Source organism: Polistes canadensis, unplaced genomic scaffold (assembly GCF_001313835.1).
Source record: "Polistes canadensis isolate GaletaPanama2010 unplaced genomic scaffold, ASM131383v1 scaffold_145, whole genome shotgun sequence".
Taxonomy (NCBI): Eukaryota; Metazoa; Arthropoda; class Insecta; order Hymenoptera; family Vespidae; genus Polistes; species Polistes canadensis.
Window position 1 is genome coordinate 67,045 of NW_014569692.1, and position 12,831 is coordinate 79,875.

The 12,831-nt window shown below is 27.3% G+C and overlaps 2 protein-coding genes across 4 annotated transcripts in view; one reads left to right on the top strand and one right to left on the bottom strand.

Moving 5' to 3' along the window:
- The first annotated feature begins 3 nt into the window (after positions 1-3).
- Positions 4-7,043, top strand: LOC106788601 (U2 snRNP-associated SURP motif-containing protein). Of its 2 annotated transcripts, none has more exons than XM_014752008.1 (20): positions 4-340; positions 436-480; positions 574-690; positions 760-856; positions 999-1,313; positions 1,650-1,714; positions 1,807-1,972; positions 2,056-2,219; positions 2,940-2,999; positions 3,689-3,732; positions 3,867-3,971; positions 4,061-4,288; positions 4,371-4,613; positions 4,696-4,882; positions 4,952-5,138; positions 5,284-5,417; positions 5,554-5,642; positions 5,768-5,924; positions 6,013-6,161; positions 6,660-7,043. In XM_014752008.1, exons 2-20 carry the CDS (start codon positions 457-459, stop codon positions 6,961-6,963), a joined length of 2,835 nt encoding a protein of 944 aa, XP_014607494.1. In that variant the 5' UTR covers positions 4-340; positions 436-456; the 3' UTR covers positions 6,964-7,043. The 2 variants fall into 2 exon arrangements, with proteins under 2 accessions (XP_014607494.1, XP_014607493.1); XM_014752007.1 differs by having other exon boundaries at positions 5,765-5,924; positions 6,660-7,042.
- Positions 6,911-12,831, bottom strand: part of LOC106788602 (glutamic acid-rich protein) — a 9,067-nt gene continuing 3,146 nt past the window's right edge. The window contains exons 4-10 of one of the 2 annotated variants that reach the window (XM_014752010.1): positions 12,369-12,694; positions 11,876-11,969; positions 11,180-11,254; positions 10,242-10,514; positions 9,511-9,876; positions 8,771-8,952; positions 6,911-6,998 (exon numbers count right to left, since the gene is read on the bottom strand). In XM_014752010.1, coding sequence (XP_014607496.1) covers positions 6,990-6,998; positions 8,771-8,952; positions 9,511-9,876; positions 10,242-10,514; positions 11,180-11,254; positions 11,876-11,969; positions 12,369-12,694 — 1,325 coding nt within the window. In that variant the 3' untranslated portion in view covers positions 6,911-6,989. Of the gene's footprint in view, positions 6,999-8,543; positions 8,694-8,770; positions 8,953-9,510; positions 9,877-10,241; positions 10,515-11,179; positions 11,255-11,875; positions 11,970-12,368; positions 12,695-12,831 lie in introns of those variants that run through there. The other variant, XM_014752009.1, reaches the window with a different exon arrangement.

Genomic DNA, 12,831 nt, shown 5'->3' on the forward strand with positions numbered 1-12,831 from the left:
AACGACATTAATCATAAATGTAGTAGAGTTCTTGCATAGATCCTTTCCGAAGTAAAAATTATCTTTCATTTACTTAAGTTTAGCAAGTGAAGCCAGTGAAAAATAATATTTCAATCTTATCATCAATAAGCATCAAATTTTTGATCTATCAAATAACTATATAAGCTTTTAATAACTTGTAATTAAATAGAATTTAGTTATTACTCAAATTGCTCAAATGTTTCGTGATTTTACCAAATCCTTTTTTCGTGTGTTAGATACAACGTAGACAACGAATTTGTTGTTGCAACGTATTTGGAATATCTTGTATGAAAAGATAATCAACAGCTATCCATAATCCGTACGTTGCATTTATTATCTACATATATAAATTAACGAATTAATATCTAATATCTATGAGTTGCTTTAATTATCATATTCATGCGATTATTTTAGGTTACGTATTACACTTTACAGATGGCGGATAAAACTATAATGAAGGTATAAAATAATAATTTACATTTAGACACCTTTTTAAAATCCTATTTTATTCTTTCAATATTTTTCATTCTAATGATTGTTTGTATTCTGTAGCAAATTACTGAGCAAAAGCTCAAAGCATTTTCCATTGGCACAATGGGGAAACGTCCATTGAGTAAAAAAGAATTGGAGGAACAACGTAAGAAAGAACAAGAACAGGCAGCTGCACAAGTATGCATTCAAAATGATTCACAATATATTTTTCTATTTATGTATATCTAATACCGTACAATTGCATAGGCATTTGAAGAATTTGTTGCAACGTTTCAAGAGACGCCAAGTAAAACGACAAGCAAAGTTTGGGTTAAAGCTGGAACGTATGATGCTGGCAAAAGACGTATGTTTGTTTAAATTATTAACCCCTTGCATTATGATTTAACTGTATGCCATATTCTGTGGTCTCACACATTGTTATAATGCAAGGAGTTCATTCTAAGATTAATTAATTATTATTATTAATTATATAATATGTAATGCAGAAGAGGATACAAGAGAGAAAGGAAAATTGTATAAACCGCAATCTAAAATATCTGAATTAGTTGAAAATAGGTCATCCGCTGAACAAGCGCAAGAATATGCAAGACTTCTTGGTTCAAATGAACGTAAACTTGATAGATTGGGTAAAAAAAAGAAAGAAGGGGAGAAGAAGAAAAGTAATCTTGAGTTGTTCAAAGAAGAGCTTAAAATGATACAAGAAGAACGCGAAGAAAGACATAAGTATAAGGGTGTAGTCAAAACTGTTATATCTACACAATCTGAAGATCCAATGATGGCTGCATTAAAATGTGTAGAAGGTATTTATAAATATCACATGATGCATATTATAAAAGAACTTTTCTTTAACTATTATTGAATTGTTTTGCTATCGTATTATTTAAATGGAATAAAAGTAATTAGAGTCAATTATTTGTGAATTTTTTTATAAGCTCTCGGTATACTTAAAATTTTAATAGGTGGTATATCTTCATATCCAGATCCACGAAAAGCTAATCTACGTAACTTCATTGATGATCCTCGTCTCCTAGCCCTGATGTATGAGGGTAATCCCATGCACCTCTGCTCCTTCCTCTGCATATTAAATTTCATTACTTTCTAATTTAATTATTCATTGAAATATTACTATTTTATAGATGGCTCATTCGATAATGGAGATCCTAACACGACTAATTTATATTTAGGAAATTTAAATCCTAAGGTAATACTTTATGTTTTGATCGTTTGTGTCCAAATTACAATTAAAATAATAAATGTTATATTTGAATATACAAATATGATTTATATTATTAGATTACTGAACAACAACTTATGGAAATTTTTGGCAAATATGGACCATTGGCTAGTATTAAAATCATGTGGCCACGTAGCGATGAAGAAAAAGCCAGACAAAGAAATTGTGGTTTTGTAGCATTTATGAGTCGTAAGGATGGTGAAAGAGCATTGAAAAATTTAAATGGTGAATAATCATTACATCGAATATGTTTTATTTCTTATAAATTACGAACTAATAATAATAATTTATGTCTTGTATTAAATTAGGACGAGATATAATGCAATACGAGATGAAATTGGGATGGGGAAAAAGTGTACCGATACCGCCATATCCTATTTACATTCCACCCGCTTTGATGGAAATAACACAGCCACCGCCTCCATCGGGTCTTCCATTTAATGCACAACCGCATCGCCGCGACAGACACAAGGTACATGAATTAAACCAATTGAAAGGTGCGGTTAATAAAATAATCAATCTCGTTTTAACGAATTTCGTTTTATTATTATATTACAATTACCCTTTTTATCTATCTCATGCATATTGTTTGAAAAATTGATTTATAAAGTATTCTAGCTTCCAAAAGATATATTTTTTACTTCTTCTATGCTTTATACACATATTATTATCGTAAAAGAGCAAGATTCTTTTTCAATCATCTTAAAATTTAATATCACGATAATAACAATAAGAATAACAATAGTAATAGTAATAATAATAATGATAATAAAAAAATAATAATAATAATAGTAATCATTTTGTAGACTATTTTCCTATTTTATGTAGGTACTCCATAATTGTTTTAATTGTTGAACACACGTTTCCAATTGTTAAATTTAAATTTTATAGTATAGCAGACATTTGTTGTGTCAATTATATATTAATATATTTAATATAATATATTTTAATTAGATTAATTTTTCAATATTTAATTTTATCATATTTCCATCTATTTGTATATTTGTTACAAGCGGTAAGGCATATTTATTGCTAAACGAAAGCAATAAGTTATTTATTTCTGTTATACACATACATATATATATATTCACTTATTTAGTGAAATAATATTATTCAAAAGAAATGTTTATGACATTTTTTTTCCACAAATATTAATTAGAAACATATAACCATTTTTGAAACATAATCTCAGATACCACGTATCCGCAACCTCCAGAGCGCAGATCCCCAGGAAAAGGAGAACTTCGAAAAGGTAATAGTATTTTAATGTTATATTATAGATTTCCTTAGAATGTATTTTGTTATTGCAGTGTAGAAAACATTATAGTAATAATATTGTACGGAAAAGAAAAAAAAGAAAAAGAAGAAATTTGTGCCAAAGCAGGCTTCTGTAATATATATTACAAAAACTTGCTTCTAAAAGTGAATTGCTTTCAATAATAAAAGAAAAATTAACTTTGATACAGATGTTAATGTACGATAAATTTAAATACAAAAGAAACATGCCTTCAGTAAACTAACACAATAATATCTTTTTATCTTCTTTATTAATAATTATATTTACAAAGTGATCCTATATATTCAGATATATAATTTTGTAAATGTAATGGAATTATATGAAAGCATGACATCTTTGGATAACAAAGTTATAAGAGTATTTTAGATAAATGTAACTGGTAAGTGTTGCATATGAAAAGAAACAATCCCAGATACATTTTGACAAGTTAAAAAAAAGAAATAGAAAAAAACATATACATGTAATGAAATTAATGATAGACATTTATAAATGTTCCAATCACGATATCAAGATATCTCTAATCTACGTTTAAAAATTGTGTTATATTAATTTGTTGGCGACCATTCTTGGGGTGCACATTGTGGAATGTGGATTGGAACACTCCATCGACTGTTACTATTACACTGTGATCTGGACTGTCACAGGTTTTGCAGAATGCGGTTGTCAAAGTGGTTATTCCAACCGAAAGGTATTTGTCGTTTTTAGTTGATTCTGAATTTTCTGTAAGTATACATGCAGGAAATTTAAACACAACCTGAAGAAGATAGACCCTGTTATTTCCGATTTGTGAAAACACGTATTTAATAAAACTCTGCGTTATAGGAACTTAGTCATGTTAATACATAGAATGGTGGAATTTGTAATTCGAGAAGGTCCAATGTTTGAAGCTATGATAATGAATCGAGAATTAAACAATCCGATGTTTAGGTTTGTTTCCCATAAATTATACAAATTTCACCCTATAAGTTGAATGTTTGAATTTATTAATTGATAAAGACAAATGTTTTTGTTAAAAGGTTTTTGTTTGAAAATTATTCACCCGCCCATACATATTATCGTTGGAAATTATATTCTATTCTGCAAGGAGATGGTCAAAAAGAATGGCGTACAGAAGATTTTAGAATGTTCAAAGGTGGAAGTGTTTGGAGACCGCCTCCTATTAATCCATGGACGCAAGGTATGCCTGATGAATTAATTGAAATGGAAGAACGGCAGGAACCAAGAAGAGGTAGCTTATCTAACAGGTAATTTCTTTCAAATTACTTTTATTATATTTATTTATATAAATGTCTATTCTAATAAAATTCTTCATTATTTTTTATATAGTCAAAGAGATAGATTAGAAGATTTATTGAGGAACATATCACCTGAAAGAATAAAAGTTGCGGAAGCAATGGTTTTCTGCATAGAACATGCAGAAGCAGCAGAAGAAATTTGCGACTGTATATCGGAATCATTATCAATACTCCAAACACCTGTTAATAAAAAAATAGCAAGACTATATCTTATATCTGATGTCTTACACAATTGTGGCGTCAAAGTGACTAATGCTACTATTTATAGAAAAGCGTAAATATATTTATATTATAATAATGCGTATATACATATAATATATTAACATATATGTATTTATTAAATTTGTATCTTTCAGATTTGAAACGCGTCTTCTTGATATTTTTAACGAAGTACATCAAGCTTACAAACAATTTGACAGTCGATTAAAAGCTGAAGGATTCAAAGCACGTGTAATGAGAATGTTCAGAGCTTGGGAAGATTGGGCAGTTTATCCAAGAGATTTTCTTGTTAAATTACAAAATACATTTTTGGGCCTTGTAATGGTAAATATTAAATATTTGATTAAAATCAAATTAACGTGGGATGTATTTATCTTGTATTTTTTCTTTTAGTTAGATGAGCCTGAACCAGAAAACGAAGAAGACATAGACGGAGCACCTTTATCTGATGTTGATGGTGAAGGTGGAGAAGATTTAGATGGTGTACCTTTGGATGGGGCTGCTTTACTTAAAGGAGCAATGAAACATGGGCTTACGCCGCAAACAACATCCAATTACGATGATATCGATGGCGTACCTAGTAAGAATATTTTATTATTTATATTTATATATGCAAGGTGTCTGAGATTTTTCCAATAAAACGATGTCAGTATATTTTCTATAGATCATTTAATGCTTTATTAAAAAGTATGTTAATAAATATTTATTTTATCCTATTCTAATAGTGGATGAAGATATCGATGGTGTTCCTATGGATGATGAAGACAATTTGAATTTACGTAATAAAGAAGACGAAAAGAAACCAGCAATGCCGGCTGGTTTTGTACCTTCGAGATGGGAAACTGTGGACCCAGACCAGGTTTATAAAAATTCTTTGTATATACAAGCATACATATAAATATATTAATTGGTTTCTTCTTTTATATTACGTAGAGAAAAATATATGAAATATTAAAAATACAATTATAAATGTGTACTTTTCATTTAAATATTAGGTTGAAGCACAAGCTATGACTACTAGCAAGTGGGAAGAATTAGGTCAAAATGACGATTCAAATTCTCAAGATGCTAGTATGGATTCCAGGTAATATATACACCCTAAGGTAACAGCATGGTCCAAGTATCGCGAACGTTTCAAAAGATTAAACTGAAAATATGTTGAGAATTTAAAGTTATATATTCATCAAACACTGTATATGTCTATAGTAGTAGAGATTACAATGAAGAAAGGCGTAATAGGTTACGTGAAATAGAAGTTAAAACTATGCAATATCAAGATGAACTTGAAAGTGGTAGGAGAACATTAAAATCTGGTATGACTATTCAAGGACAAGTTGAACATTACAGGAAAAAATTAATAAGAAAGGTATTATTATTTTCTTTATATTTTCTTTTATATTAATGCTTTAAATATAAATTTATTATTAATATATATGTATATGTTAACATTATAGAGCGAAAGAGAAATGAAGGACCTGAAAACTGATGACCGAGAAGACGATAGAAGGAGGGAAAAGAAACGCAGTACAACACCAGAATCTCCAAGTCATTACAGAGATCGAAGAAGATCGTCAAGTCCCTTATTTAAGAGCAATAAATACAGGTAAGAGAGTGTGTTTATTTAAGAAAATAAAAGTTTTATTTAAAATTCATTTAATTATTATTTAAATAAAAAGACGGAAAACATTAAGAAAATATCTATACATATATTATTTTATTATATTTACATTATCGATTAATATTTAAATTTATTCTTCGTATTATCTATATTTATTTGCTAGATTTCAAAATATTAATATAATTATATATATGTATATATATATATATATATACATATATACATGTATCGCAGGATTCGAAAAACTATTGCATTTATTGAACGATATAAAAATGAGATGCTAGACAAATATATTGAAATAATAAAACAATATAATTATAAATCTCGTGTAACAATCTCCTTATGTTTCTTTTTTTTTTCTAAAATAACACAGACTAATATTTAACAAGCATTAACTAAAATCGAATATAACATTCATCAACGACAAAACAAAAATATATATATATATGACAAATTAATTAATGAGGATTTATAATGTTTTAGATCTCGCAGCAGATCACCGCGTAATAAACGTAGATCACGATCACCACCATATAAAAAGCGTGTACCAGTGACTCCATCACCACCTCGTATTCGTCGTACCCCATCACCATCACTTTCTTCATCTAGAACATCGTCAAGAAGATCACCAGGCAGTGAACGTAACGATAGAAAAAGACGTACTGCTAGATCACCATCCTTATCACCTCCACCACCACCTCGTACTTCTTCTTCCTCTTCTAAACATAGAGCTAATAGTCCACCTTCACCTTCTCCACGCAAACACAGACATAAGCATAAGTATTAATTCGATTACTTAATGCTTATAATCCGTTATGTTGACTGTAAAAGAATCATAAGTTACAAATATACATATATATATTTATATATATATAATATATATATATAATGATATTATAAATATAAATATATAAATGTATGTATAATTATATGCAATTTTACATTACTCTAATAGGTCTTACATAACAAGAATTCTCCAATATTTTACTAAAAAATATTAACGACAGATATTTTAATACTACACTCTTAAGTAAACAAAAAAAAAAATCCTCTAATTGTAAGGTTTCAAACTTTAGTATTTTATATACCATATCTCCATTATATTACATATGACGTTAAGATATTTGCTGCATAAGGTAATTATTTATGTTTTCTTTTTTTTAAAAATATGTGATATATATATCTTTTACGAAAAATTATTTCTTTTAGATTCCAAATCTGTCAATTTAATCCCCCATTTTCTCCGTGTCTATATAGAGATCATGATGCTCAAAAGGTAATAGAAATATTTCATTGCTTTTTTATTTCTCTTAGTACAAAAAAGAAAATAAAAGAAAAAAAAAAAAAAAAATATATATATATATACAAAAAAAATGAAAACAAAAATAAATATAAATTATCTTTATCATAATTAAAAGCAAGAAAAGGAAAATTGTTATACCTCAAATATGTGGTTATAAGATGTATTTACTTATATACATGTACATATTTCTAGTTGTAATAAAAAATAATTCAGCTTTCATTGATAAAATATATATAAAACGATTTTACGAAATATTAGGAGCATCGCTAATGGATATATCGTATAAAACAACAATAATTAAATTAATTAATATGTTATACGATGTTTATTTAAAGTAACATTTTTATTAAGTTAATTGGCCAATCAATAATGTCCGAATTTGTATTATTTTAATATTTAAACAAACATTATATATAACATTTGTTAATTAAAATTCCGACCTTATTTATTGGCCAATATAATGCTGCATGTAGTATAATATTCTGTTGATTTAGAACTCAGTTTTTAGAAAAAGAAAAAAACAAAAATATAAAGAATACTATCCTTTTTTATTTAGATATATTAAATAATCTAAATAGTAAAGTTACTTATTATTAGACCCAATAATTAAATGTTAAAAATCTGATATATATACATATATACATATATACATATATATATATATATATATAATAATATCTACTTAATTTGAACTCAGAAAAATATTATTTGATTTCAATTGATATATATTATATATATATATATATATATAATTAATATAATCTTACCTAATGATGTCACGATTAAAATCACTTCTTAAAATCTCCCGATGAAAATACACATTTTGATTGAAATCATGTCATCATTTCCCTATTGTTTTTTAATCCTGCCATTTAAATTGTTGTATCGTTAATTATTTTCTTCTAATTATTCTTCTTTCACCTTCTAACATTAGGAAGAGATTAATGGGAATGGGTAATCGCTATGAAATATTTGTTATGTAATCTTCTCGCGCGTTTAAAATTATAAGAAATCATAATTCGTATTATTCATTTTCATATGGAGATAATATATTTTTTTAAATAATAAAATATTAGTCAATTGTAAAATAATTGGTATGTCTATGTATATGTGTATATATATGTATATATATAAACACATGAAAATGATCGATGGAAAATAAGTGGACAATGCTAAAAGAAGGATTAGAGGGTGAAACTTTAATCATCAATTTCCTATAAACAAGATAAATAGAAATTATTTAATTAACTTTCATTAGCATTTTTATAATTTATAATTAAATATTACCAACCAGAGGTATTTCTCTTTCTTCGTATATTGTTAAATCATCCAGGCTTGATAGATTTCGAAAATCATTTATTGATTTACCACCCTTGGATGTAGAAACTCCTTGCTTAGAACTAATCCCAGATTTATCGATAGTTGCAGGTACAAATTTAGATGGTCCTATTGGTTCCTTAGGTGCTTTTATACCTGTCGATAAAAAAAAAAAAAAAAAAAGAATATTAATATAATCAATTTATGAATATATTTTTCAATTATTATTAATATACAGCTCGATGATATATACATATAAAAGCTCTAATGTATCATTAAATTAATTATTGATTGACATTTATTAAAAGAAAAAAACAATGCAAACAGGATTTAATTAAAATCTGTCTCTCGACGTGTGAAGATTTTCTTTTTGTGAAAAATATTGGAGATAATGATACACGTAAAAGCATTCAATGAATATTAATAAAAGCTCAAAATATAAATGATCCTCCATGCTCAATGTAAAATATACGAAACCGATGATACTTGTCATCACGTAATAGCAAAAAAGCTTATTACATTATTATTTTATACGATACTTAAAATAAATATGATTTATTTAATGAAATCATTGGAATGAAAATAAAACAGAACTGAGTAAATAATTAAATAATGTATATAACGACGAAAATACGTGAAAATTTCATTGAATTATTAACAGACTGATCAGGGATTTAGAACGACATACAATTTTGAATATGATTTATTATTTACGTTTCCATCCTGTTACGTCCTCGTCTTCTATTTCCTCTTCTTCTTCTTCCTCTTCGTAATCATCTTCAATTTCTTCCTCATCTTCTATTTCATCCTCAAGCTCGCTGTCTTGCGGAGTTGCCAATTTACCATATTTTGCCTCTAATCTGGCCACCAATTCCGAATCATCGACATCTTCTATTTCTTCTTCTTCATCTTCCAATTCTTCTTCTTCTTCTTCTTGTTCTTCATCTTCCTCTTCCTCGTATTCTTCACCACCAGAAACACGTTCTCCCTCTGATGTCTCTAATTCATCATCAACATCTTCCGTTTCTTCTTCGGATGACATAACTTTCGATCGTTGTTTCTCTTTTACCTTATCAACCCCTAAAACTCGCAAAATATTATAATTAATCATTTTATAATACAAATGTTCATTCGTAACACGTTATATTATTTTATTTTTTATATTAAGTAACTAAATAAGTTCGTGCCGTAATCCAAAATTTATATCTTATTGATTAAGTAGTAAAAACAGAGAAACCTATTAGATGGTCAGACATTTTTTAAGTAGTGTAAGAAATAAAAGTATCCTCAATGGTCAATATTTTTAAGTAGTGTAAGAACAAAGTATCCCTACGTGGTCAGACATTGTTAAGTAGTGTAAGAACAAAGTATCTTTACGTGGTCAGATATTTGTTTAAACCGGCACGAAACTTTCTCAGTTATTTAATATACGCGAATAATTTTACCTTGTATTTTACGCGCAGCCAAAGTTTCTTCTTCCAATTGATTCGAAGTATTTTCCAGCGAAACATTTTTCGGTATATCTTCGTTTTTTAATTTTTCATATTGCGATCGTAAGGTCTCATAAGTTTGTTTCTTCTTTGGCGTAATCGTTTGCTTGTCATCCTCAGTTTTTAATGTTCCAGTTTCTTTAACCGAGGGTGGAACTATTATAGTATTCCGTCTGGTTAGATTAATCACTTCATCGTTATGGGAAAGTTGAATTAATTCGGCATCGGCTGAAAATATATTTACAAGTTTCTAAATAATACACGTTTAACAAATTAATTTTGAAAAATATTCTAATGGTTTAATCAACAACGAAATATATATACACATATATATATGATATTTTACATTTACTTACCTAAATTGGTATTATTTATATTTATAAGATCTATAATTTATAAAGATATATTATTTCTTAATTAACCTTTTCGCGTTACTAAATTCTACCCATACAAGAGGGTCGTATATCATGCAACGATACGCACTTAAAAGAAAAAACGAATTTATATGTAACAATACTTACGTTAAAGCATGCTATAATGAAAAAATGTTAAACATTATTCTAAACAATTAGTATAATTGCAATCACAGATGTGTGTTACATGCTTAGGAATATAAAAAAAAAAGAAAAGAACAGAAGTTAAACAACAAAAACACCTGCAATTATACTTACGATCATAAACGAAATAACGAAAGATTAGAAATTTGTAATACGTAATATTACATACATACATACATACATACGAATTAATTAAAAACATTAAAGTGTTATAACATTTTTTCGTTATAATTTATACGTACTGCTACGATTTATTTATGTAATTATTATTTATAGCTAATAACGATAAAAAAAAAAATATATACGAACGTAGATAAAATATATAATTAAATTTACCGTTGTTCCATCGCCTAACGAGAACAAAATGTGCGGCAATGATAAGTGCAACACCAACTCCGAACTTCACTGGCACTGTAACCATTATACATTGTATTTCTGTATACATTGTATTTCTGTATACATTGTATTTCCATTTTTCTTTTTTGTTTTTATATTTTTTCATTTAATTTGTTTTCGTCGTCGAACACATACATAAATGCATAATACATATGTTTCGATAAACGCTGAAATTGTAATTGTTTTGTTTTGTTTTTATGAATAATTTATCTTGTTACCATTTAAAAATTAAAGAGCATGGAGGATTATTATTCCTGATATATAACATATGAACCTTTAATATTTGAAATAGGTAGTATCCCAAGGGTTGCTATTTTATCGGGTCAGTATTTTTAAATATTTTGTTTAATCAATATATTAAATAAATGGTCAATACTTTTAATAACATATAATAACAATGTATCAATTGTAACAATCTTCAACGCATCAAAATTTACGAATTTAAACAAAAATACATTTGATCTTTTATTTTGACATTTATAATTATTTTTTAAAGAAAATATTTATACCATATTATTGACCATTCATCTAACATTATATATTATTACTTACGCATTAATTATTAAACAAAATACTGACCTTTCCCCCTCCCAAATATAATACATATTAAATATACATTCTGTATATGAAACTTACCACTAGTAGATTCTTCTTCTTCTTCTTCTATTTCTTCAACTTCCGGTTCAATGTCTATATCATTTACATCTTCTTCAGGTTCACCATCCTCTACCTAACGTTAAGATATTCGATACTGAACATTTCTCTTTTCTTTCTTTTGTTTTTAATAATATTAATTATTATTATTATTATAACAATCAACGCGAGAGAAACAAAATTTTGAAATATTTCATTTCAGGACCCGCAACAATAAATTCGCATTTCTTTTTGTTCTATTTAAAATTATTATATACGTATGTGTAATTTAACAAACAAACAAAAAACAGAATAATATAATATTTTGTTCTATAAAGACAGGCATATAACATGGGATGCATGCAATGTAAACTACCAACGATCAAAAAGATCAAAGAAAAAAGATGGGAATGCATTGCACGTGTATGCTGGTAAAATATGGCAGAAGAAAAAAAAACTGGGATACCTTGTATAACATATAAATTATTTTATATACCTCTTCCAAAGGTTCAGCACTATAATCGTCCACTTCTAGTACACCTGGTATAGCAACAAATTCCTCAAACACCTCATCTTCTTCTTGTCGTTCATCGGAAACTTCATCAACAATTTCTTTACTAACGTAATAATTATTCCTGTCTTTTTTTAATATACTATCCTCGACTTCATTATCATCGTTATTATCGTTTTCGTTAATATTATCATTATCTTCGTCACTTTTATTATCCATTTCTTCTAGCACATCAGTGTCATCGAAGTTTTGTTGATTGAAATCGTCGTTGTCATCTTCCATATCAGATTCTCCACGATCGACACCCTCATCTTCAATATATATATATATATATACACATACATATATATATTTAAATAATTTATTATTTCCCGTTATTATATATTATATATATTTATCACATTAATATATTAAAAATTCACAAAATTTCGATGATAATTACGATATT

Coding starts and splice junctions, on each gene's coding strand:
- LOC106788601 (XM_014752007.1), top strand. CDS start 457: ATGGCGGATAAAACTATAATGAAG. Junction 481..573: donor CGGATAAAACTATAATGAAG/GTATAAAATAAT, acceptor TGTATTCTGTAG/CAAATTACTGAGCAAAAGCT. Junction 3,733..3,866: donor GTGGTTATTCCAACCGAAAG/GTATTTGTCGTT, acceptor TCTGCGTTATAG/GAACTTAGTCATGTTAATAC.